This window comes from Corvus cornix, chromosome 21, assembly GCF_000738735.6.
Source record: "Corvus cornix cornix isolate S_Up_H32 chromosome 21, ASM73873v5, whole genome shotgun sequence".
NCBI lineage: Eukaryota > Metazoa > Chordata > Aves > Passeriformes > Corvidae > Corvus > Corvus cornix.
Genome location: NC_046350.1, coordinates 2,989,715 through 3,012,741, shown reverse-complemented (window position 1 = coordinate 3,012,741; position 23,027 = coordinate 2,989,715). Strand labels below are relative to the sequence as shown.

At 61.3% G+C, this 23,027-nt stretch overlaps 4 protein-coding genes across 11 annotated transcripts; 1 reads left to right on the top strand and 3 right to left on the bottom strand.

The window, feature by feature from the left end:
- Positions 1-89: 89 nt before the first annotated feature.
- Positions 90-2,656, bottom strand: RPL22 (ribosomal protein L22). The gene is made up of 4 exons (XM_039563925.1): positions 2,551-2,656; positions 2,028-2,135; positions 1,248-1,372; positions 90-306 (listed from the first exon to the last, which is right to left on the bottom strand). Exons 1-4 carry the CDS (start codon positions 2,560-2,562, stop codon positions 162-164), a joined length of 390 nt encoding a protein of 129 aa, XP_039419859.1. The 5' UTR covers positions 2,563-2,656; the 3' UTR covers positions 90-161.
- Positions 2,657-4,400: 1,744 nt separating this feature from the next.
- RNF207 (ring finger protein 207) lies at positions 4,401-11,234 on the top strand. Of its 3 annotated transcripts, XM_039563905.1 has the most exons (18): positions 4,401-4,510; positions 5,015-5,207; positions 5,353-5,485; positions 5,570-5,714; positions 5,798-5,879; positions 5,950-6,025; positions 6,108-6,233; positions 6,343-6,389; positions 6,516-6,588; positions 6,662-6,730; positions 6,837-6,905; positions 6,994-7,115; positions 8,161-8,350; positions 8,440-8,625; positions 8,708-8,759; positions 8,848-8,965; positions 9,034-9,114; positions 9,190-9,352. In XM_039563905.1, the coding sequence occupies exons 2-18, from the start codon at positions 5,017-5,019 to the stop codon at positions 9,350-9,352; spliced, it is 1,923 nt and encodes a 640-aa protein (XP_039419839.1). In that variant the 5' UTR covers positions 4,401-4,510; positions 5,015-5,016. The 3 variants fall into 3 exon arrangements, with proteins under 3 accessions (XP_039419839.1, XP_039419841.1, XP_039419840.1); XM_039563907.1 differs by lacking the exons at positions 4,401-4,510; positions 9,190-9,352 and adding an exon at positions 9,938-11,234 and having other exon boundaries at positions 5,017-5,207; XM_039563906.1 differs by lacking the exon at positions 4,401-4,510 and having other exon boundaries at positions 5,017-5,207; positions 9,190-9,571.
- Positions 10,711-14,380, bottom strand: ICMT (isoprenylcysteine carboxyl methyltransferase). The gene is made up of 5 exons (XM_039563924.1): positions 14,147-14,380; positions 13,920-14,008; positions 13,666-13,835; positions 12,797-13,014; positions 10,711-12,082 (listed from the first exon to the last, which is right to left on the bottom strand). The coding sequence occupies exons 1-5, from the start codon at positions 14,366-14,368 to the stop codon at positions 11,900-11,902; spliced, it is 882 nt and encodes a 293-aa protein (XP_039419858.1). The 5' UTR covers positions 14,369-14,380; the 3' UTR covers positions 10,711-11,899.
- A 643-nt stretch (positions 14,381-15,023) lies between these two features.
- Positions 15,024-22,863, bottom strand: ACOT7 (acyl-CoA thioesterase 7). Of its 6 annotated transcripts, none has more exons than XM_039563917.1 (10): positions 22,354-22,863; positions 20,871-20,988; positions 20,298-20,454; positions 19,697-19,788; positions 19,448-19,562; positions 18,973-18,987; positions 18,278-18,364; positions 16,635-16,751; positions 16,256-16,440; positions 15,024-15,633 (listed from the first exon to the last, which is right to left on the bottom strand). In XM_039563917.1, the coding sequence occupies exons 1-10, from the start codon at positions 22,638-22,640 to the stop codon at positions 15,529-15,531; spliced, it is 1,278 nt and encodes a 425-aa protein (XP_039419851.1). In that variant the 5' UTR covers positions 22,641-22,863; the 3' UTR covers positions 15,024-15,528. The 6 variants fall into 6 exon arrangements, with proteins under 6 accessions (XP_039419851.1, XP_039419847.1, XP_039419849.1 ...); XM_039563913.1 differs by lacking the exon at positions 22,354-22,863 and adding an exon at positions 21,650-21,756; XM_039563915.1 differs by lacking the exon at positions 22,354-22,863 and adding an exon at positions 21,079-21,247.
- Positions 22,864-23,027: the final 164 nt, after the last annotated feature.

The following is a 23,027-nucleotide window of genomic DNA, read 5'->3' as shown; positions in this document are numbered from 1 at the left end:
CCGGGCACGCCCCCCGCCCGCCGCTCCCCGAAAACCCCCAAATCCCCCCAAACCGCCCCCCGGGGCCGCAGCCGCCACCGAGCACGGGCTATGAACAACTCTGCCGCTGTTTATTCCAGAAAAGTGAAACTGTACAAAATGGCCGTCAGCGGCGGTGGGGCTCAATCCTCCTCTTCCTCCTCCTCTTCATCCTGGTTGATCTGGAAGTAGCGCAGCTCGTAGCTCTCCTTGCTGTTGGCCACCACGCGCAGCCAGTCCCGCAGGTTGTTCTTCTTCAGGTACTTCTTGGTCAGGTATTTGAGGTACCTGTGGGAGAACCATGGCTGACAGTGGTGCCCCTCTGCCCCCTGCCAGCTATTTTGGCCATTAAATCCTTATTTCTGTGGGCTCCCACCTCCAGAAGGACCAACACATCCCACCGGCCACCTCCTGGCAAAGCTCCTGCCAGGAAACACTGCAACCAGGGGAATCGCATCACAATGCCATGACGCAGATCCTGGAGGATCATTCCCGCCCCAACAAGGCTGCGACCCCAGTGCCTTGTACCCACCCCACAGGGAATCTGCACTGGGATGGTGAATACCCGCTGCTGGGATGTGCCAGGTGCGGCACCGACATGGACCAACAGCGTTGGGAGAAAGGCGGGTGCTCACAGGGCAGGGCACGCCCACCGCCCACACAGCTCTGCTCTTCCCACGGCTCTGCACGCCCAGCCAGCCCCTGAGCCACCTCTGCCATGGCACAACCCCAGTTTGTTGATGCTGGTCCCCAGGACATGCAGCCAGGACAAGTGGGAAAAGGGCCAGAGCACCATGGGACGAGGGGAACAATCTGGGACACCCTGGCACAACCACATTTTGCCAATGCCAGCCCAAAGACAGGCAGCCAGCAGAAGGTGGCAGAGGACCGGAGCCCCACAAGATGGGGGGGGGGAACAATCCGAGAGACCTCGGCTGCAGACACCCCTAAATTCTCCACTGAGCACTTTTTGGCTGCAGCTCCCCCCACCGCCCAGCCCAGCAGCCTTCCCAGGTGGAGTATCGAACACATTCCTCTCTCATACATCATTTGGGGAGACAGCCACTCAGCGAGTGCCAGGTAGCACAAATCCCAGCACAACTTCGACACTGAGACATCTCTTCCCTGCTAGCCCTCTCTCAGTGCACACTGACCATCTCCTGCCAAAAGCCATCTGTGGCCACACTGACCAACTGGCCCCAGCGGTACATGGGCCTGCCCCACCTCACCTCTTGGAGAACGGCACCTCTGACGTGACCGTGATCTTGCTCTTGCTCCTCTCGATGGTCACCACGCCCCCACCCAGGTTTCCTGCTTTGCCATTCACCTTGATCCGTTCCTGCAGGAACTGCTCCTGCAAGAGGAACACAGCTGTGAGCCAGTGCCACAGCTCCCACTGGACACAGCCCCCCAGCTGGCTTGTGCCTGGTGCTTTGGAGCTGGGAAAGAGACAACAGTGCCCCCATAGCCCAGGAGAGCAGCGGAGAGCCCCTTCCTCAGGCCAGGCTAATCCACCCCATCAAAGCCACACCTGGGTGAGGTGCTCAGGCCTGAACATATCAGACTGGCATGGTGGGGATGTTCCCGACCCTCCAAGGGGACAGTCAGGACAGTGGGGTCAGGTTCCTCTGAGCTCCCCTCAGCCCCATCCTCACCCAGGCCCACGCTGGAACATGGTTAGGACGGCCATAGGTTCATGATCTCAAACTGCAGCATCCCTGACCTCGCAACATCCCTGGCATGATGGGAACTCACCGAGCAAAGATGGACAGGAAAACTGTCCATGGACAGGGACAACACTCGTGCTTTAACCACGAAGTGTCCCAAATCCAGCCTCATGCCCAGCCTCAGCACTCCCTGCTCCTCTGCCCACGGGACGGCGTCAGGGGCACGGGGCAGGGCCAGGGGATAGCCGGGGATGTGTGAGGCCGCCGGGAGCGGAGCATCACCCTGGGAAGGCCCCCCGAGGCGGCGGAGCCACCGCGGCTCCCCGGGGACCCCGCACTCACGAAGTTGGCGGCGTCCATGATGCCATCCTCCACGGGGTGCGTGCAGTCCAGCGTGAACTTCAGAACCTGCTTCTTCTTCTTGCCACCTTTCGCCGCGGGCTTTTTCTGCTGTAGTGGGAAAGAGAGTGAGGGAGAGTGAGGGAGAATGAGAGAGAAAGGGAGAGGGAGCGCTCTGAGGGACCGACCCCGGGTGGCAGGGAGGGGCCGGGCCGAGCTCCGGGCGGGCGGACAGGGGAAGGGCCCAGGCACGGATCGGGTTCGGGGACAGCGCGGTGGGGATGGGACTCGCCCGCCGCCCGCCTCCACGACCCGCATGGGCGGCGGGCGTCGCGTGGGGCCCCGGGAAGGCGCGGGCTGGGCCCGGCCGCACGCGGAGAAGAGCGGGCGGGGGCAGGCGGCGTGGCTCGGCAGGCGGCGGGGCCGCGGGGGGTGGCGGGGGCTCGGGGCGGGGCGGGGGTGCCCCGGTGGCGGCGGGGGGAGGCTCGGGGGGGCCGCGGCCGGTGCCGGTCTCGCGCTCACTCACCGCGGGCGCCATGGCGGCTCCGCGCGGGGCAGAAAGGGAGCGCGCCCCGTGCGCCTGCGCACAACCACGCTCGGGCCGCCCCAGCCGAGCGCCGACAGCGTCGATCGCTTCCGGTCCCACCCGCGCACGGCGCCTGAGAGCGGACAGTGCTGCCTGGCCGGGCTCTGAGGGGGCGGGGCCTGCGGGGCGCGGGCGGGCCCGGCCGGGAGCGGGGGCGGAGCCTCAGGGGGCGGGGAGCAGCACGTGGGGTGCGCGTGCGCTGCGCCCCTGCACCGCCCGCGGGGAGACCCCGCCCCCGCCTCAGCGTGCGCGGAGTGACCCCCGGCACCCCGGGGCTCCTCACTGTGCCCGGAGTGACCCCCGGCACCCCGGGGCTCCTCACTGTGCCCAGAGTGACCGCCCGGCACCCCGGGGCTCCTCACTGTGCCCGGAGTGACCCCCGGCACCCCGGGGCTCCTCACTGTGCCCGGAGTGACCCCCGGCACCCCGGGGCTCCTCACTGTGCCCAGAGTGACCGCCCGGCACCCCGGGGCTCCTCACTGTGCCCGGAGTGACCCCGGCACCCCGGGGCTCCTCACTGTGCCCGGAGTGACCGCCCGGCACCCCGGGGCTCCTCACTGTGCCCGGAGTGACCCCCGGCACCCCGGGGCTCCTCACTGTGCCCGGAGTGACCCCCGGCACCCCGGGGCTCCTCACTGTGCCCGGAGTGACCCCCCGGCACCCCGGAGATCCTCACTGTGCCCAGAGTGACCGCCCGGCACCCCGGGGCTCCTCACTGTGCCCGGAGTGACCCCCGGCACCCCGGAGATCCTCACTGTGCCCGGAGTGACCCCCGGCACCCCGGAGATCCTCACTGTGCCCGGAGTGACCCCCCCCCGGCACCCCGGGGCTCCTCAGCATGCCCGGAGTGACCCCCTAGCACCCTGGGAGCCTCAGTGTGCGCGGAGTGACCCCCCCCCGCACCCCGGGGCTCCTCAGCGTGCCCGAAGTGACCCCCTGGCATCCCGGGACTCCTCAGTGTTCCCGGAGTGACCCCCTGGCACCCCAGGGATCTTCACTGTGCCCGGAGTGACCCCCTGGCACCCCGGAGATCCTCACTGTGCCCGGAGTGACCCCCCAACACCCCGAGACTCCTCACTGTGCCCGGAGTGACCCCCTGGCACCCCGGGGCTCCTCAGCATGCACGGAGTGACCCACTGGCACCCCGGAGATCCTCACTGTGCCCGGAGTGACCCCCTGGCACCCCGGGGCTCCTCAGTGTTCCCGGAGTGACCCCCTGGCACCCCAGGGCTCCTCAGTGTGCCCAGACTGACTCCCACTCCCCGGAAGCTTCACTGTGTGCAGAGTGACCCCCTGGCACCCCGGGAGCCTCAGTGTGCGCGGAGTGACCCCCTGGCATCCTGGGACTCCTCACTGTGCCCGGAGTCACCCCCTGGCACCCCAGGACTCCTCACTGTTCGCAGAGTGACCCCCTGGCACCCCGGGGCTCCTCACTGTGCCCTGAGTGACCCCCCTGGCACCCCGGGGAGCCTCACTGCACATGGGGTGAGCCAGCACCACGGGAAGCCTCGGTACGCACCGAGTGACCCCAGGGCTCTCACTGTGCACAGGGTGACTGACACCCGCGGCCCAGGGCTCCTCACTGTGCATAGGGTGACCCCCGCTCCTCCTGCGGGCTATCACCAGGCCATGCATATGGCCATGTCCCCGCAGCCTGGGTGATCCCGTGGCTATGCAGTCCCGTGTCCCCACACGCCGAGGGCCGTCCCTGCCGCAGGGCCCCGAGGAGCGCACGGGGCTATTTTTGGGCCGTGGCGTGGCAGCCGGTCGCCAGTGCCAGGGGGCCCACGTCACAGGGTCGGCCAGGCCCTGCCGCCTCGGCATCGCTCTCATTCCTGCCAGCACACGGTGAGCAGCAGCACAGCTCGGCTCGGATCCCCCGGCCTACAGACAGGGAGAGGTAAAGCCTTCACCTGGCCAGGACACACCTGTGCCCAGAACGGGGACTCCCGGCATGTGGGGCACCTGACTGCCTTCAGTGCCAGGCTGCCATCGTAGGGCACATGCCTGGGCAGGGCTCACCCCATTGTAGGGAATGCTTCCTCTGGGGGGACACCCTGTCCTGGAGGAACCCCCGGCCCCGTCCTGTGGGATGCTCTGCTGCAGGGGATGCTCCTTTGTTGGGGACAGCCCATCCCAGGGGATACTCCTGCTCTGGGGAACACACACCAGGGGGACAGCTCGCTGTGGGAACTATCCCACCCGGCCCTGCAGCCCTCAGCCTGTGATACCAGGGGAAGGGGCACGCTGGGGGCAGCCTCGTGCCACGCAGCTCATAACCTAAAAATAGTCAGCAGCTCACAGGCCCTGGGGCTGGATTAGTCCTTTCTGTGGCAGCCACAGTGCTTGCACAAACTGCTGCCACACGGGGTCTCTGGGCACAGTGCTTGGCTCTCAACCCCAGAGATGGCGGGCGGCATTTTCTCCCCACTGGGGAGCTGCTCGGAGCTGGAGAAGGCCAACTGCCACCCGCTGGTGTGCCTGCTCTGCCACGAGCCCTACCAGCACCCCTGCCTGCTCGACTGCTACCACAACTTCTGCGCCAGCTGCCTGCGAGGCCGCGCCAGCGATGGCCGCCTGCGTTGCCCACTCTGCGGGTAAGGGACAGCCCTGTTTGGGGCACGCCAGGATTAGGGGCACAGCACAAGGCTGGAAGCCTGGCACAGCACTGCTCCCTGCATCCCCAAAACTGGCCTGGGTGGGTGTTCCTATTCTTGTCCCCATCCCATCCCATCCCTGCAGGCACCCCTCAGTTGTGAGGGGAGGCACGGGGCTGCCCCCCGTGGACCGGCTCCTGCAGTTCCTGGTGGACAGCTCAGCCGACAGCGAGGAGGACGTGCAGTGTGCCAACTGTGACCGGTGCTGCACCAAGGCGGTGAGGGCAGCGGGGTGAACAGGTGGGTGGGCAGAGCTCCCCTGCCAGAGCCATGCCTGCCACCAGCTGTGTCCCCTCACACAGGAGCTGGACACCATGTACTTCTGCAACACCTGTGGGCAGCCCCTCTGTGCCCCGTGCCGTGAGGAGACCCACCGTGCCAGGATGTTCGCCCGCCACGAGATCGTCTCCCTCTCCAAGCGCACCAAAGACATCCACAAGAAGTGCCGTGAGTGCCATGCCAGGCTGCCCCATGCCATGCTATGCTGCACTGCGCCATGCCAGGCTATGCCATGTCCCTGTTCCCTGCAGCACTGCACGAGGAGCCCTACATCATGTTCTCCACTGAGAAGAAGTCCATGCTCTGCATCAACTGCTTCAGGGACATGCAGGGGTGAGTAACCCCAGCCCCCTCCTTGCTGTGTGCCCCATCCTGTGCTTTGCCTTGATGTCTGTGCCTGCAGGGAGAGCCGGGCACACTGCATCGACATTGAGACGGCGTACATGCAGGGCTGCCAGCGGCTGGACCAGGCAGTGATGGTGGGCAGGGCTGGGGGTGGGGGGGTGGTGTGGAGGTGCAGTGCTGTCTCCCGCGCTGCAGCCACCCCGCCACCCCGGGCAGGCTGTGAAGGAACTGCAGACATCCACGCGCGAGGCCATTGTCCTGCTCAAGGCCATGATCGAGGAGGTTCGCAACAGTGCAAGTGAGGAGGAGGCGGCCATCAACTCCCTCTTCAGCCGCATGCAGGTGCGAGGCAGCCACCTGCACATCAAGCCTTGTGCCTGCGGGACAGAGCTGGGGCAGTGGGAAGGGACTGGGGTGGCTGCAGGACACAGGGCAGCTGTGCCATTTGCAGGAGCAGCTCTCAGAGAGGAAGAAGACACTCCTGAAAGCTGTGCAGAGGTGAGGGACCACGGGCTGAGCCCTGTCCCAGGGCTGTCCCTGCTTCCCAAGGTGTTTTGGGATGCCTGGGGCTGGATGGCTCCCTGGGATCCTGCAAAGGCTGTGCCATGCCCTGCTCTGCTGCAGCCAGCACGAGGAAAAGGAGAAGGCATTCAAGGAGCAGCTCGCCCACCTTGCCTCCCTGCTGCCCACACTGCAGGTAGGGCCTCACACCAGGCAAGGACATCCTGACACCAAAGCCAGGCAGTGACAGACCCCCTCCACACACACAGGTCCATCTGGTGACCTGCTCGGCCTTCCTGAGCTCTGCCAACAAAGCCGAGTTCCTGGACCTGGGCTATGTGAGTGTTGACAGCACTGCAGGGTGGTCGGAGCATCCTGCAGCAGTGCTGAGTTCATGGGCAAGGTGCCGGGCACCCCTCACCACGCTTCATCGCTGCCTTTCAGCAACTGATGGAGAGGCTGCAGAGGATTGTCAAGCTGCCACACCGCCTGCGGCCGGCCCAGACCAGCAAGGTAGAGCCCCTCCTGCAGTGCCTGTGGGCAGTGCCAGCTGCCAGCTCTGCCCCAGCCCCAGCCACAACTCTCCTCTCTTGCCCCCCAGATCAACAGCGAGTACCGGGCAGAGTTTGCCCGCTGCCTGGAGCCCCTCCTGATGCTCAGCCCCCGCCGCTCCGTGGTGGGCAGCGCTGGCGGCATCGGTCCTGGCATCACCGGCACGAACATGTGAGGTGCTAGGATCACACCCAGGGCACATGTGCTACTGTGTCCCCTGCCACGTGCCACACTGCACAGCCCCCTCAGCATCTCGCCATGCCAAGCTTGCCCCTGCTGCTGCCCTTGAGCCTGTCACCTCAGTAGTGGTACCAGGACAGCACAGGCACAGCTGCACTGATGAACAACAGGCTTCAAGTGACACTTCTGGGAAGTGGGGTGGGTGGCTGCAGGGCGGGCAGCAGCAGGGCTGGCACCCAGGGGCCTGATTGAGCCTCACTCTGTTCCCCAGCCCAGCCCCTGCCACGGTCCCTGGAGGGCTCTGCCCCCCTCTCATGGGTGCTCCACCTGGGCCAGCTCCTGCTCGCCCACATGCCCGTGATGCTGCAGCCTCTTTGCCCGCCACTATTTTTATCAGAATTTCAGGGAAGTGCTCGGCCATTCTTCACCCAGGATATATTTAGGCCTATTGATGTCACGGCAGCACCAGCCCTGCCAGGCCCTCCTGGCCAGAGAGGACAAACAGGCACTGCCGCCCCATGGGGACCGCTCCTCGCCCCCAGCCAGGCTTGGCACTGCAAGGTGGCTGAGCTCCTGGGGGCTGCTGGCCCCAGCACAGGCAGGGGGAGCACAGCGCTGCACGGTAGGACCAATGGTGGTGGTGGTGGTTAGCATGGGGAGACCATGGGATGGGGGGAAACACGGGCAGTAGGGCCTGCCAAGGGGCCAGGAGATACCAGCAGTGAGGGAGCGAGCTGTATCCCGCCCTTTACTAACTGGAGGGTGCCGAGCTCAGCTCTTGGCTTCTCACTGCTGCAGCTGATTCCAAAGCTGCAGGAATCAGGAGAGCAGCCCACAGAAATTTAATTTTTGGGGCAACAGAAGGCACCTCTGACTGAACCTCTGTGCTCGGGTAAGGGAAGGGACATGTGGGACTGGTGCATCCCCAGGCTCACCGGAGCCAAGGGGCAGTGGGGCTGAGCTGGCGGCATGGTCCCTAGCACCTCACCCCCACTGCTGCTCACCTGCAGCATTTCACTGTCGCCTCTCCATGCAGGCTCCCCGGTGGCCAATGCTCCAAGACCCTCATGGTGCCCAGCTGTCCCCCCACCAGTGATAAAATGTCCACTGGCCCCATGGTGAAGAAGCCAACGATGCACCGGTACATCAGCACCAAGGTGCTGCTGGCCGAGGGGCGTGAGACCCCCTTTGCCGAGCACTGCCGCAACTACGAGAACACCTACCGGGTAGGGAGCGTGGGTCAAAGCGGGATGGGGCGGGACACGATGGGCCAGGTTGGTGCTGCTCATATGGCTGTGCCCCCCGGTCCCCACAGATGCTGCAGATGGAGATCCAGGGTCTGAAGGACCAGGTGCAGGAACTGCACCGTGACCTCACCAAGCACCACTCACTCATCAAGTCCGAGATCATGAGCGAGATCCTGCAGAAGTCGCTGCAGATGGACGTGCAGATCGCAGCTCACTACTCCGCCGTGGAGATGATGCGCAGCGTCTTTGAGGAGGTACAGCTGGCACATGCTGGCGGAGCAGGGCCCCTCTGTGCCATACTGCCACACACTGCCCGTCTCCCTCTCCTCCTTCCAGGTTTGGGAGGAGACCTACCAGCGGGTAGCAAATGAGCAGGAGATCTATGAAGGTACTCGTGACCCCGCGCTCCCTCCCCGTGCCCCCTGTGCCTGCACTGTGAGGGTGGCTGTGCCCCAGCCCACTCCTCCTGCCCCCAGCCCAGCTCCACGACTTGCTGCAGCTGCGGCAGGAAAACAGCTGCCTGAGCACCATCACCAAGCAAATCGCACCCTACGTCCGCTCCATCGCCAAAGTGAAGGAGCGGCTGGAGCCTAGGTGAGGAGTGCAGGGGCTTTCAGGGCCAAGGGGGATGTAGCTCATGGCTCACACCTGTCCCACCACAGGCTGCAGGAGCCCCAGGAGCCCAAAGAAGAACAGGCCCAGATGCTGCTCAAGATCTGTGACGACAATGAAATGCTGCCAAGGTAGGTGACAACAAGTACCTGAATGCCAAGCTCCTCCCATGCCCTTTCCCAGACATTGACCCTTCCCTTCTCCAGGGATGCCTCGCCTGGCAGCAACAAGGGGGCTTCAGCCAGCCCCAGGGAGGGCTTCATGCCCAGGGACACCCCTGGAGACCCCTCCCCAAAAAACAAAGACTGCTGCAGGGGCCAGCAGAAGAGTGGAGCAGAGAGTGCTGCCCCTAAAGAGCCAGCACCATAGAGCCCAGTGCCAGGCATGTGGCAGAGCTGCTGGGCAGAGCTGTGCCCCAGTCACTGAGCAGCTCCTCTCACCCTGTGCCATGAGCCAAGGCAGGAAACAGCCTGGGCAGCCACGTCTGCAGCACATACAAAGACCTCAGGTGGACTTGCTCCTGAAAAACTGCCCTTCTGCTCTCCCTTGCATGTGTCAGAGTGAAATAAAAGGGTGCAGTTGTCCATGTCTGCGTGGTTCTGCAGTGCTGACAAAAGGGATCTGCTGGCTCAGGGTGCCTAGCTGCTCCTAAATCCACAACATCTGCAAATTATGGCGAAAAGTAACAACCCCCGGTGCAGGGCAGAGCCAGGGGTACATGGCCGGGTGTTGGAGCATCCTGTGAAGTGCCGGGCAGCAACACAGCAATGTGGGCTGGGTGCCAGGAACAGCTGCTCCAGAGGTTCCCTGCACACCTGGGCTAGCTAAGAACTCACCAATCACTGCAGCACAGAGGGCAGGGTTTCATGGATTACTCCAGCTTTTCCCTAAAGCTTCACATGCCTTCCCCACACCCAGTAAGCTGCTGCCTCCTCACAGAGCTTCTGGTTACAGGGTTTGGGAAAAGGAAAGGTTAAGAGAAGCTGCTGGTCTCAAAAGCGCCAAGAGACGCTGAAGGTTTTGCTCAGGACGAAGTTTACCCCTTCCTTTCGGTGCCAACGCAGCCTGCTTGGACAGAGTCTACACAGCTGGAACTGGCACTTGTGGAATTAGGATCATAGTGCATTTACTATGAAGAATAACCTGGGAATGAGGCTTTGTTTCTGTTGTCAGCACATCAAACTCAAGTGACAACTGCTTGTTTCAAAGTTCCTCTGATCAAGGGCACAGCAGGAACATTACTGCCTACAAAAAAATTAGTTACAGGTTAACCTGCCCGAGGCACCACTGGCTGCAACATCAGATTGAGCTTCCCTGAGACACGAACAGCCCAAGCAGGAGCCTCTGAGTGCCCAGCACAGATCAGCACTCTCCAGCTGGTGTGTTTTCACCTTTGTTCTTTTCTCCCAAGCCAAAAACCCGCTCAGCAAAGGACAAGTCACCAGCAAGGGCATCAGGCAGATCCTCTGTGATCAAGCAAACCCAGTGCAGGATGAACTCTGCATCAGTTTGGATGAAAGGAGAAATGGAGGGTCGGGATTAGGGTTAAGGTCAGGGTCAGGCCCATCCCTGTGGCTGCACAGCCCCACAAGTAACTGAGTCAAAATCGTGCCTCAATGCAGCACTGGAGTGTTCTGAGAACCCACCAGGAATTATAAAGGATTCCAGTTTCCATGATGGCATCAGTACCGAGAGAGACCTTCAAATAACCAGACAAAAGTTTGCAATGTTTTCTCATGGGTTTTTTTTTATAAAAAAAGAAAACCTAAACCCAAACCCAAGCCATTCTCACCAAGTGCCCCTTCCTGAGCCGTACCGCAGCACCTTCCCCATGGAACACCACAAGCTCCAAGCATGAACTGACAAGCAACTCATTTTCATTCCAGCAAGGAAGAATAATGTAGAACTCAAGAAAACAGTGAACCTCTTTGGTATATAACAACAAAGTTATACCACACAGCTCAGTGGGAACCATTTCCAAATGGTCACTACAAAAGAGCGTTAGCTAGCCCAACTCTTCTATTGGTTGGAGATTTCCCTAAAAGCATCTCCTATTTGCCCTGACATCACAGCTTTTGCCCAAAAGAGCAGGGGAGGATCTCAGGGACTAAAGCCCTTTGCAAGCCTGGCAGCTGTGGTTCTTTCACAACCCAAAATCCTGGGATCTCTGCAAGACAGAGGCAGCCTGGCAGGATAGGAAGCAGCGTGATTTGGAAGCAGGAAGAAGGAACAGAGGTGGCAGCGGGAGGCAGCAGTTGGAGCAGTGACACTGCATCCGCAGCAGCATCCGAGGGAGGAGGAGCGGACCCAGAGGCGCTCGGATCCAGCGGTACAGGGGAGCAGCAGAACCCTCCCTGCAGACCCCAAGGCCTAGAGAGAGAGCCAAGCGGTGTCGTGCTGCAGGTGCTCTGGTGCTCCGAGGGCAGGCAGAGCCAGAGGCTGCTCCCACGGCCGCTCCAGCTCCAGCTCAAGGAGTTGGGCCTGAGCAGATTAAAGCTGTGTCACCAGGCTCACGAGGTCAGAAAGCTTTAAAATCGAATTACGCAACAGGAACAATCTGCTGCCCAGCACCTTCCCCACCCAGGAGGGCAGTGCCGTTTTCTGGTAGAATCAGTTCCAGAGGCATTCCAAGACAATTCAGCTGCTGCAGGCAGTAGGATTCATTCTCTTTAGGGTTGCTACAGGCTAAGTTATCTGGAAGATCCCTGAATGTGCAACGAAGGACTGATCTCAAGGAGGAGGAACAAGCTTCTGATCTGTGAGTGACCCAACAGGCTGCCCAACGCCGCAGCCCTCCACCAGCTCCTCCAGGGTGGCCGGGAAATACCAACAGGCACCTCCCAATGCCAGTACCACACAGGCACTGGGCGCAGCAGGAGCCGGGCGTTTGCTCAGCCAGTCTGGTTTTCGCCCATGTTACAGTTCCAATTTGACTCCTTTAATAAAAGGGAGACCTGACGGCACCTTCCTTTTGTACTCCAGGTACTCTTCTCCAAAGAAGTGAATGAGTGTGATCTCCTCCTCCTCGATCCGCTCCCTGAAGAAGCGCCAGGACGCCAGTGCGTAGCCCACCACACAGATGGGATTGCAGAGCAACACCTGCAACAGATGCTGCTGGTGAGCGTCCCCTCGAGAATCCAAGGCTGCCCCAGCCCCACAGCTCATCCCCCTCCAGTAACATTGACACAGAAAAAGAAAAGATCCCAACGCTCCCTGTGAAACTTCATTAGTAGTTTCTCCCCAGAATGAAGAAAGCAGCGCGCAGGCAGCACTGGCTCCACCCAGCTCTCAAAAGCTCCATGTGCCACGCTTATGGACTCTCTCCAGAGAAATACAATGCAATGCCAACCCCCACCCAGCTACAAGAACACACAGCTCAGCCGCAGCTGGCCAGAGCTGACCCTCTAGTCAGGGAGTTTCCTTGCCCTCCAGCACAGGACTGGTGTTTGGAAGGAGCCAGGTTGAGTCTGATCACTCATGAAAGGCATTTTCACCACAGGGATACAGAAAACTCTGGACACCAGCTTTAGACCAGCAGCAAATCACACCCCAAGCCTCCGAGGAGATTCTCGCTCAAACTCTGTCTCCACCACCTCTCCTTACAGCACAGACAAAACTAAGGCAACAGGATCTTCCCAAAGATCAGATGGGGCAGAACGCTCAGGCATTCCTATTTCCTGTGTGCCAGTGGGAGGCAGCAGAATCCATGCCCAGGCCATAGAGTGCTGTCTGCACCCCATCACAGCGCGGGCAGCACTGAGAGCAAAGACTAGGGTCATGACACAAAGTATCTGAGCACGTTGGATACAGTACCTGTGTTCCAATACTCCAGTAAAACCATCCCACGTAGGACGGGTGCCGGAACCACCCATACACCCCACTTGTCACCAAAGTGTGGGTGTCAGATTTCTCGTTCTGAACGATGTGGTTGAAGTTGGAGCCGGCCGTAAGCATGGCCGCCTTCCTCAGGCAGTCCCCGAAGATTACCATCAGCAGCCCCACGGTGCTCAGCCAGGTGATCTGCTTCAGCTCTGCATGGACAGGGAGGGGCACAATGGGTTTGCACAGGTCTCGAGGGGGTGCAGGGGGCTGCTGGGCGAGTGGGCTTTGCCCCCCATCTCAAAGCAAAATGTGTGACGGCAGCAGCCATGCGCTGCCATTCCACACCAAACAGATAAAACCAGCAGCTCCTGCCTGGTGTTAGCACAATTAGCCCAAAGGGCCCAGCCACAGGGGCTGAGCAAAGCCAGCACGAAGCACAGCCAAGGATATGCTCAGACTGCTACAAAACAAGAGTGGGGAACAGCTTCCCTCTCTCAAGAATGAACAGAAGAGCACAGCCAGTTTGCCCCAGACTGGGGCAGATTTTGATGACTTGATTTTATCCCTGTCAAAAGATGACACCCAGGTGTACCTGACGCGTCATTCCTGTACCACCAAGGCAGGAAAGGGCTGAAGATCCGCTGGCACAGCATATCAGAGTGGGGGGGGGCTCCCCCCTGCCCTCCCGAGATCCAACCCAAGAGGCTTTGAGCACAGAGGGATTATGACCATGGCAAAGCTGCTGCAAGGCTGTCACGGGGCAGCAAGCTGAGGGTCACCTGCACTTTGCTATCAGAGAGATGGACCCCAGGCGAGCCATGTGCAGCTGGGCAGAGTCAGGGAGGGACAGGGTGGCCGACCTGGGAAGAAGAGCTTCTCCAGCGTGAACTCCACCCAGGAGGAGAGGGCAGCTAGGTTGTACTCGAAACTGTGGTTGAGTAGGAAGGAGTCCAGCGAGAGGCTGCGCGGGTTATTGATGGCTGTCACCAGATACTCCGAGTAGTGAAAGAGGGAGAGGGAGCACATGTACCTGCGGCGGCAGGAAAGGAGAGCAGGTTTAATAGCGCGGAGGGCACGACGCCCGCCCGGCGGCCCGGCCCGGCCCTGCCCTTACCATCCGAAGTGGCGCCAGGCGGAGCGGCCGGCGCTCAGTAGCAGCCCGCAGCCGAAGGCGAAGCCCAGGAAGCAGGCCCGGACGGCGATCTGCAAGCACAGGGAGGGGAGAACACGCTGCCACCGCCACTCCGCGGGCCCGGGGTATCCCGACCGCCGCACCCCGGGCCCGGGACCGTTGTCCACAGTCGCATTTCACCCCGCCGCCCGCCGGGGCCACCCCCGTACCTTGTAGAGCGGCCGCGGGTAGAGGAGCAGCAGTGCCGCGTTCACGCCCGCCACGTGCAAGGCGAGAGCTAGGCGGCCGCGCAGGCCGGGACCGGCCAGCAGGGCGGGGGACGAGCCGAGTAGCAGCGGCAGGGCCGCTACCGAGGCGCCGAGCAGGAAGGAGCAAAGGCTGGCGCGGCCCTCCCGGCCCAGCCTCCCCCTCCGCGCCGCCGCCGCCATCATGGCGGCCCCGCCCCGCCCGCGTCGCCCGGGAAACGGCCCCGCCGCTCTCGCGAGAGCCCCGCCCCGCGCAGCCGCGGTAGCAGAGGAGCGGCGCCGTTCTCGCGAGAGTTGCGCGGCGGGTGCCGTGGGGCCGGTTCGGGCCGTAGCCGCCGGGGCCGCTTTCGGTCACGGAGCCGGCGGGGTTGGCAACCTTTGCGACCGTCCTGTCCCACCGCCCGCCCGGCACCGCCACCGCCACCGTCACCCCTAAACCACATCACCCAGCGGCAGGTGCAGGCGCTCCTGAAGAGCTCCAGGCGTGCTGGCCTACACCACCTTCCTGCTGCCTAAGCACCTGAACAGGGAAAACATTTTCTATTATCTGTCCTGAATTTCCATTCTTGCAGCCTAAGGCCATTAACCCTTGTCCTCTCACTGCAGGCACGGCAGAAGAAACCAGGCCTCACCTCACTACAACCTCCTGTCAGGTAGTTTATTGTTTACTATCTCACACCCGGAACCCATTCCAGCAGGAACTGCTCTGGGGGTGCCGCTCAAACAGCCAGACTTCCTTAAAAACACGGTCGGGAGAGCCCGGCGCCACTTGGGGAGCATGGGCGGATCTGGGGGAGGGAGAAAAAGCACAATTGTTTGAAATAAAGGTGTCAGCCTTTCATTCCAGTCAATGAAACAGACTTTATTTATGCCACAGGATTCCTTAAATAACTTAGATGTGCACAGAGAACTACCTAGAGATGTCACAGACATTCAGTGCGGCCCTGGCGCGGCACGACACGTACAAAAGCTTTGGTGTGCATGGTAGGACAAACCAGCGAGTCGCACACAGCAGCACAAAGACTCACGGCCTCACACGCCCCTCAAGCCACCACACGCCTCCGTCCTGGCTCTGACACAGGCAGGAGCGTCACCAACGGGATCAAACAGTGACAACGGCTCTGGAGGCGGATGGCAAGTGCCTGGGAAGACTCCTGGAGGCTTTCAGGGAGCTTCAGCCACCCTGAAGCACAAGGTCTACGGTGCTGAGCCCATCAGCAGCAAAGCAGCGACGGCGGCAGCAGGCTGGGGCGGGCAGAGGCATGGGGCTGGCGCAGACTGGACACAAAACGAATGGGAACAACCTGGATGTTCGGCAGGCGCTGGTGGCGAGGGTGCCAGACAGGTCACTGCTGGGCAGCCTCCTGCATCTGCGCCTGCCGCTTGGCTTTGGTCTGCAGGTACCTGCCCTTCCCTTCCTCGAAGCGACGCTTCTCATCCTCTGTCTCCGTCTGAGGCCACAGAACAAATGCAAAGCCGAGGCATCAGTGTGCTGCGAGTGTGTGCAGGAGGGAAACACACCTCCCCTCACAGAGGGGGAAGCTGCCCTCTGTCAAACACACAACATGACTGCCAGTGTGCTCCTGCATCGAGCAGGAGACCTGTGCCACATCAAATATTAACCAACAAACAGCCCCAGTCAGGAGCGCCACATCAGCAAAGCCCTGCCAGGATTAGGGGAGCTAAAATAGGCAGGAGGCTGGAATAGGGATACCAGGGGGAGCAGAAATTAGGGATATGGGGGGCTCCATTGCCACTCAGGGTCCCCAGGTGCAGGGCCCGCATGCAGCCTGTCCTCTACCATGAGAAAGGAGAAAATCCCCAACCTCCCCATCAGCAATTTTCAAAAGAAATAAAAAATAAAACCAAACCAAACAAACCCAAAACAATAACAAAAACAAACATAAACCCCTGCGACCTGCCCTGGAAAGTCTCATTCGTGCTCATATTTTTCTGCTGAGTAATTCAAGGGAAGAGGATTTCTTGGACAAAAAGGCCAGCTGGGCTCTGCCCCAGGAGGAGCAGGAGAGGTGATGGCTCTGCTGGCTCCAGTCCAGAGAGAAAAGCTCTTACCAGCAGCTGCGGGACGGGCAGGGGCTTCCCCTCCTTGCTCAGGGACACATAGGTGAAGAAGGCGCTGACAGCACGGTACCGCTCCCGAGGCTCATCCACAAACGGGTCAGCATCAACAAAGACTTCTATTTCCATGGATTTATTGCTTGTGAATGTCATGCGTCCTGAGACAGTGATGACGCAGCCTGTGAAGCAGAGAGGAGCTGGTGAAGGGAGCAAGGGGTCCCGCATGTTTTATGCTTAAGCTGTGTCTTAAGCGGAGCACGGGACTAACCAAACAGGGATTAAACTTCTCTGCCAGCATGTCCTGAGCGCACACCCAAGGGAGCCAGGGTGTGGCAACACAGAAGACCACTGTGCCTGCCACCACCCTTGGTACCTTTTTTGATCTTCTCATGGAAGTTGATGGCATCCACTGAGGCAGTGACGATGTTGGTCTTGCAGTGGCGGGCAGCCACGATGCCAGCAACTTCATCCATGAGCTTCATGGTGACACCTGTGAGGGGAAGGAGAGGGTCCTGTCTCAGGGAAATCAGTGGGATTTGGGGAAAACCACACAAAAGTCAGTAAGGCCTTAGCATGGACAAAGCTATGCTGAGGAATTGGACCGGAGACTGAGTCCCAACTTCAGGAAAACCCAGTACCAGCACAGGGATTCCTGTCAGTGCCACAGCGACATCCTCACAGACCTGTGATTAAGATTTCGGTCAGCTCTGTCTCTCTCAAATTTCTCTGAGCAAACCTCACCCTTGCAAGGCAGTATCAGTCCCTGTGAGAGACTGAAACAGTTCATGCCTCAAACATTGATATAAAGTTTTAAAGAAGCTGCAGCTACAGAAACCTCACTGAAGAACTTTGGACTGTAAGTCGAACTGCTGATTAGATAAAAGGAAACCCATTGTTCAGTCACCTCGGGCTGAGGGAAAGGTATGCATCCACAATAGGCCAAAGCCTCCAGCTGAGTTTGGGGTGGGGGGAGGGAAGAGCACAGCTCACAGAAGCCAGGTTTACACAGACTCCCCCCAACTGGGGTGGGAGGAGGAGATTTTGGGTGCATGGTGCAACCTCTGGTGAGAGGCAATAAACACCCATCCTCGGATTACACAAACCGGCCCAGCTGTGGAACCCCCAACCCCACAGGGCACATCCATGGGACATTCACATGAGAGGCTTGGCCTCACAGGACTGCATGCGATGCAACAAGACCCAGAGTCTGCTGTGAGAGACTGCCCCCCATGCCTGGACATGCCTACCTAGCCTGAGCATATATACCCATGGGATTCTATGCTTTCTGGGGGGACCTTCACCACCAAGACGACCAGCTGGAGAGGATCAATGAACATAGCTGGGATCCACAGAGTGGTGGTATTTTCCTTATTCTGTCCCTGTCACTCTTTCTGTCCCCCCACCTATTTTCTACTTCTTTCTATCCTTCTTTCTCTCTCATATTTACCATCAAATAAAACCCTTACTATTGTCACTGGCATATGGTCTCGTTTGCACCTTAATTCAGGCAGAGGCATTTCTAAGAACCTTAAAACTGGATCGTAACAGTCCCACAAACCTCCAAACAGCTCTGAGCCATGTTGGTTGTTTTTTAATGGACATAATTAGGTGTGTTATCCCAGCCCTCAGAAAACACACCTCTCCCTAGGCTTACACCACACGTGCCGGCCCTGCAGGTGATGGGCACTGCCTGCCAAGAGGAAATGACTTCAGCTAATTGCAGCCACACGCTGGGTGTTTGTACTCCGGGATTTGCAATCTCAGAGGCAATGACAAAACTGTAGGATTTACAGGTCGAGTGCATGAGTTTTTGGGGCACAGAAAAAGATGAAGCTTTCATCTCAGCTGAAGCAACTCTGGCCCTGACAGTCAAGGCAAAGGGGCCTGTGTGCCTCCAGAGGCAGAGCCCACCAAAAACACTGAGCCTACCAAAAACACTCTCCTACCACACTTTGCTCCATGGAAAAGCCACCTGGACCTGCCACCCAGCTGCTGCGCAGGGCAGTGCTCACTCACCTCCGTGCACAAAGCCCAGCAGCGTGCAGTCCGACGGGCCCACCAGGTGGATCAGGCTGGACTGGCTGTAGCCAACAGTGTGTGGCTCTGGTTAGAGAGCAAAGCAAGGTGAGAACTGCTCAGCTGGCACCCATACACCCCCGTATACTCCCATCTAAAGTTGTCCAAAGGAAGAAAATATGGAGGTGGCTTGTACAAAGCTGAACTATTTTGAAACCAGTGGTTAAACCAGGCTGGAGAAGTTCCAAGAGCAGAGCAGAGACTGTTCACCACCTGATGGGTTGCTGCCTCCCTCTAATCCCCACCCATCCACTTTATTCTAGCTCAGCTCATTTCTTTCTTTTCAAGCTTTCAAAGAGCATGAAAGCAAACAGGAGCGAACTGGGTCACACGGCTGTCTGCTTCCCCCTCAGCTGAACCTGCCAAACCCTGCTGCACAGAGCCCTGTTCTCCCCTTGGTGGGAAGACCGTCACCTTCATCCCCCCCAACCCTGGCACATAATGGTGACCCCTGTCCCACCACAACCTCCAGGTGACAGAAGTCACACCCCCGAACTCCCAGCAGAGGAAATCCTCTCTCAGAAGTGGCTGTGTTTTCTATCTAATGGGAGGTGTTAAAGAAGCTCAGAGGAGGGAAAAGCAGCCAAGTCCCACTCAGGGTGACCACCCATGCAGCAGTGCCCACCAAGCCTTACCTTTTGTCTGCCTATCTGTGAGCAGGGAGGACAGAGGGGAAAAAAGCATTTGAGCAACTTTCATCCCCCATCACCTCCCCCAACATTCCCCACGTGCCACCTCTCCACCTCTGCCTGAAGACCCCAGCCAGGCCTAGAGGCCACCTTTGCCCAGCACTTGCCTTTACCCCTTGCTGAGCAAAACCACCTCTAGCTGCACACAAGCACACAAGGGATGCAAGGAGTGATACAGGAACCGGGTTTTGGAGAGGAGATCTCACCCACCAGCCCCTGCAGGGCATTACAGGTATCCATTCAGCTCCCCTTCCACTCACACACTGTGGCTCCAAAATCCCGTCCCCATCCCTGGTGTGGTGTTTCAGAACGCACACTTGCAGCTACAGGGCCCTGGGGATGGCTGGAGTTGCCCTGGGGACCAGTATGGCCTCCCAGTACTGCTGGGCAATTTGCATTGGCTACACACTGCCCGTGTTACCTGGGTTGATGACAGGTAAGATCACATCACCATTTCTCTGCTTAGTTTCCAGCCGATCCAGCTTTTGCTCCTCATAACGCTTCTTCCCCTCGTCCTCCTGCTCCTTTCTCGCATACTGGAATAGAAGGCTGGTAAGAAGGGGGTTGGCAAAGCCACTGGCACAGCTGGGAGTGCCAGCAGGGCCAGGTTAGTGCCATTCCCCAGAGAGGACAAGTTCCAGTTTTGAGGGACCCAAGCGAGCTGTCCTACCTGGATGGGGGGAACCTCAAGGACCTTATTCACATTCTTCAGGGACAGTGGCACATACCACAGTGTCGCCTTGTTCGTCACCTTCTTTGCCCCTGGAGGAGAAGGGGGCAGCAGGTGATGTTGCCAAGGCCAGCGGTGCTGTACCTGCCATCGGTCTGGGGTCGGGCACACACCAGCAATGCCACTGGCATCGGTGGCCCCTTGCCCTGCTGGCTGCTGCCAGGCTATAGCTTGCAGCAGATGTGATAATGCACTTTTGGGAAGGTGTCCCAGCAAGCGGAACTGGTTGTCACAGCAACAGCAGGAAAAGGGACTTTTTCAGGCCAAAGAAAGCCACAGGCAGCAAATCAGGCAGGAAGAGCTACCAGCAGATTTTGCTGTTCTTCACTACAATGGAGCCATAAACCCCAGGGAGCCTGCCTGGCCTCCCCCCTCAGCACCAGCCCTCCCTGCACCCCCAGCTCTGTCAATAAACACGCTAGTTCTCCCCTCTGCCGAATGCTGCCAGTGACAGAGCAGAGGACGGGGTCACCGCTGCGAGCTCTCAGCTTAACACCATTATTCCTGGAGTTTTGGAACACAGCCTCCAGCAGCCACCCACCTGTTAAAATGTTTTCAGACATCACGTTGACCTGAACCTCCACAGAGTGCCGGGAGGTGTAGGTGATCTCAGCACTGACGTTGGCCACCTCGCCGATGCACATGGGAGAGAGGAAGTCCGTCCGCTCCACCCGTGCCAGTGCAGCCACACAGGGCTCCTGGGGAGGGTGAGACAGCCAAAGTACTGATCACAGCCACGCCACGCAGGACCACAGCTGGCGGCTCCCTGAGACCAGCCAAACTGGCCATGCCATGTGCGGCTCCGATTCTTCAACCGCCACCTTATCAGCCACTGGCCACGCTTCCTTCCCCATCTGTAACCAACACCAGCGTTGCCCCGACTCGCCTTTCTCGGGAGTTAAAACATTTACAGCAATAATGAGCAATAATGTCTCTGCTGGTAAACCACAATTTCAGCAGAATGCTTCTAGCTACTGGGACCAGGCCCCAGCTGCAGCCAGAGACACCAGTGGTTTGCATGCAGGAGCAAACAAACACTCCCAGTGCGGGACTCCTGCTGCCCCTGAGATGCGGTGGGGGGCCAAGGCTGGCAGGCACTCTGGCACCTACTCACCCCGGCCTGGGAGTTGCAGTGGCGGGTGCTGATGATGGCTCCTGCCTCCTCGATCATCTTCAGGATGGTTCCCCCGTGGACATTCCCCGCGATATTGGCATCATCTGGGCGCATAATCCTGCCGAAGGAGGCACATGAGACCTCACAACCCCTGCCGCGCCCCCAGCCCGGTCCCGGTGCGGCTGCCCGGAGGCAGCGCATCGCCCACCGGCTGAGCTGCCGGGCCATCGCTGCTCGCACGCGGCCTCCTGTGAGCGGCAATGGAAACTGCTCCGAATTACCGCTGAGAGCGGAAGGAAGCAGGGCGCCTCTGCCGGGGCAGCCGGCGCCTCACCGGGGCCGCACCCCGCCGGGCCCCGCTGCGGCACAGACCGAACCGGGCACGTGCCGCTGCTCCACGCGGCCTCCCGGCAGCAGCCGCCCTTTCTGCCAACGGCGAATAACGGCCCCGGGCGGAGCTGAGGCAGCGGCTGCTCGCCGGCCCGGACAGGAGCTGCTGTTTCAGGGCGACCGTGCCCGGGAGCCGCGGGGACACAGACGGGAGAACGGCGGCTGCCCTTCCCGCTCCCAGCCCCCGCAGAACGGAGCACGGGCGCGGCGCTCCTGCGCTCTGCCCGCGGCCGGTGTCACTGGCAGCGTAACCAAGGCGGGCGGTGCCGCCGATGCCGGCAGCAGGGCGGGCAACATCTCGGTTGGAGACCGGCACCCGCCCGCGGCCCCCAGCGCGTCCGCCTCCCTGCCCAGCCCTGCCCGGGCCCCCGGCCGTGACAGGGCCGTACCTGGACACCTGGATGGCGGCTGGGCTCGGGCCCGCGGCCCCCAGCTCCGACATGGCGGCACCGGCGCCCCGCCCGCAGCGGCGCTGCGGCACGGCCGTGCTTGGCCACGCCCCGCCGCGCCCCGGACACGCCCCGGACACCGCCCCGGACACGCCCCGGACACCGTCCCGGACACCGCCCCGCCATTGGCGGGCAGCACGCGCCTCGCCCCCGCGCGGGGAGGAGCGCCGGGGCCGCGGGGAGCCGGGGCAGGGGGCGGCTCCGGTGCTGCCCGCGGAGTCGTGTGACCCCACCGGGACTGGGGTTCCTCCGCCGCCCCGGGAGTGCCCTGTCAGCGCGGGGACTCGTGGGAGCCAGGGTCTTCGGGTCGGCACGGGCAGCACTCCCCCCCGCCCGCGTTCCCGGCGCCGTCGGTTCTCTCCGGTTGGGACACAGCTCCCCCGGTCACCCACGGATTTTGGGTCGGGTGGTGGCGACGGTCCCGAGCAGGCAGTGACAACTCGCAGTGGAACGCACGCAGGGTCCGGAGGGGGTCCATGATGCGGCCCGGGGGACCCGGGGTGCCGGGAGCCGCGGCACTCACGGCTTCGCCGACGGCGAGCTCTCGGCTCTCGTTGATGCGAGAGCGGCGGCGCGTCTCCGTGAGGGACCGGAGGGTCGGCGGGCAGAGGGGCGCGAGGGTTAGGGAATGCCGAAGCTCTCACCTTGCACGGCTCGGCAGAGGCAGCAGGGAGGCGCAGGAGCCGGGGTGCCTGCAGCGCGACGCCCGGCGGGGACATGGTGCTCCCGCGCTCCGGGCCACTACCGGCTTTATGAGCCGCCGGCGGGGCAGGGCGGGAGGACTGGGCCGGGAGGGCGGGGGGCAGGCAGGGAAGGAGGCGGGCAGGGCGGCCTCGCCGCTGTCCTCGGTGCTGATCGAGAGGCACCGCCGCTGACCGCGGTCCTGACTGCGGGGTGGTCCCCGCCTGCCCGCCCACGCCGCCCGCTGCATGTCCCGGTCCCCGCGGTAGCGGTCGCCGCTGCCCGCGCTGCCCACGGACCCGCCGTCGGTTCCCGTGGTGCCGACACCCCGCGGCCGGCTGAGGCGGGGCAGCTGCCCGCCCAGCGCCCCCCGTTCTGCCTGCCCTGCCAGGACCGGCAGCGCACGTCGGGCCGGCCGGAGGAGCCCATCTTTGCCGCGCCTATCGCGTGGGCGGACGGCGGGCGGGGACACCCGTGGATCCGCTGCTCAGGGCGGCGGACAGCGGCGCCAGCAGCCGGGCACGGTCCGCTTTGGGGTTCCCCCGGACCTTCACCGGTCCCGGTCCCGGTCCCGGCCGTCACTCGGCAAAGTGCGGCTGCCCAGCTGAGGCCAGGGGGAGCGGTGCGGGGGTCCCGA

What these genes read in the sequence shown, in the direction of transcription:
- ACOT7 (XM_039563917.1), bottom strand. Translation starts at nt 22,640, where the DNA reads ATGCAGCGGGCGGCGTGGGCGGGCAGGCGGGGACCACCCCGCAGTCAG. An exon ending in TTGAGGTTCCCCCCATCCAG is followed by an intron (nt 19,563 to 19,696) that starts GTAGGACAGCTC and finishes CTTCTATTCCAG; the next exon opens with TATGCGAGAAAGGAGCAGGA. An exon ending in GCTGGGCTTTGTGCACGGAG is followed by an intron (nt 16,752 to 18,277) that starts GTGAGTGAGCAC and finishes TTCCCCTCACAG; the next exon opens with GTGTCACCATGAAGCTCATG.
- RPL22 (XM_039563925.1), bottom strand. An exon ending in TCATGGACGCCGCCAACTTC is followed by an intron (nt 1,373 to 2,027) that starts GTGAGTGCGGGG and finishes TTCCTCTTGCAG; the next exon opens with GAGCAGTTCCTGCAGGAACG. An exon ending in GAGGTGCCGTTCTCCAAGAG is followed by an intron (nt 307 to 1,247) that starts GTGAGGTGGGGC and finishes GTTCTCCCACAG; the next exon opens with GTACCTCAAATACCTGACCA.
- ICMT (XM_039563924.1), bottom strand. Translation starts at nt 14,368, where the DNA reads ATGATGGCGGCGGCGGCGCGGAGGGGGAGGCTGGGCCGGGAGGGCCGC. An exon ending in ACCCGCGGCCGCTCTACAAG is followed by an intron (nt 14,009 to 14,146) that starts GTACGGGGGTGG and finishes CTGTGCTTGCAG; the next exon opens with ATCGCCGTCCGGGCCTGCTT. An exon ending in ACTGGAGTATTGGAACACAG is followed by an intron (nt 12,083 to 12,796) that starts GTACTGTATCCA and finishes CATCTGTTGCAG; the next exon opens with GTGTTGCTCTGCAATCCCAT.
- RNF207 (XM_039563906.1), top strand. Translation starts at nt 5,017, where the DNA reads ATGGCGGGCGGCATTTTCTCCCCACTGGGGAGCTGCTCGGAGCTGGAG. An exon ending in CCCTGCTGCCCACACTGCAG is followed by an intron (nt 6,589 to 6,661) that starts GTAGGGCCTCAC and finishes CCACACACACAG; the next exon opens with GTCCATCTGGTGACCTGCTC. An exon ending in AGTTCCTGGACCTGGGCTAT is followed by an intron (nt 6,731 to 6,836) that starts GTGAGTGTTGAC and finishes GCTGCCTTTCAG; the next exon opens with CAACTGATGGAGAGGCTGCA.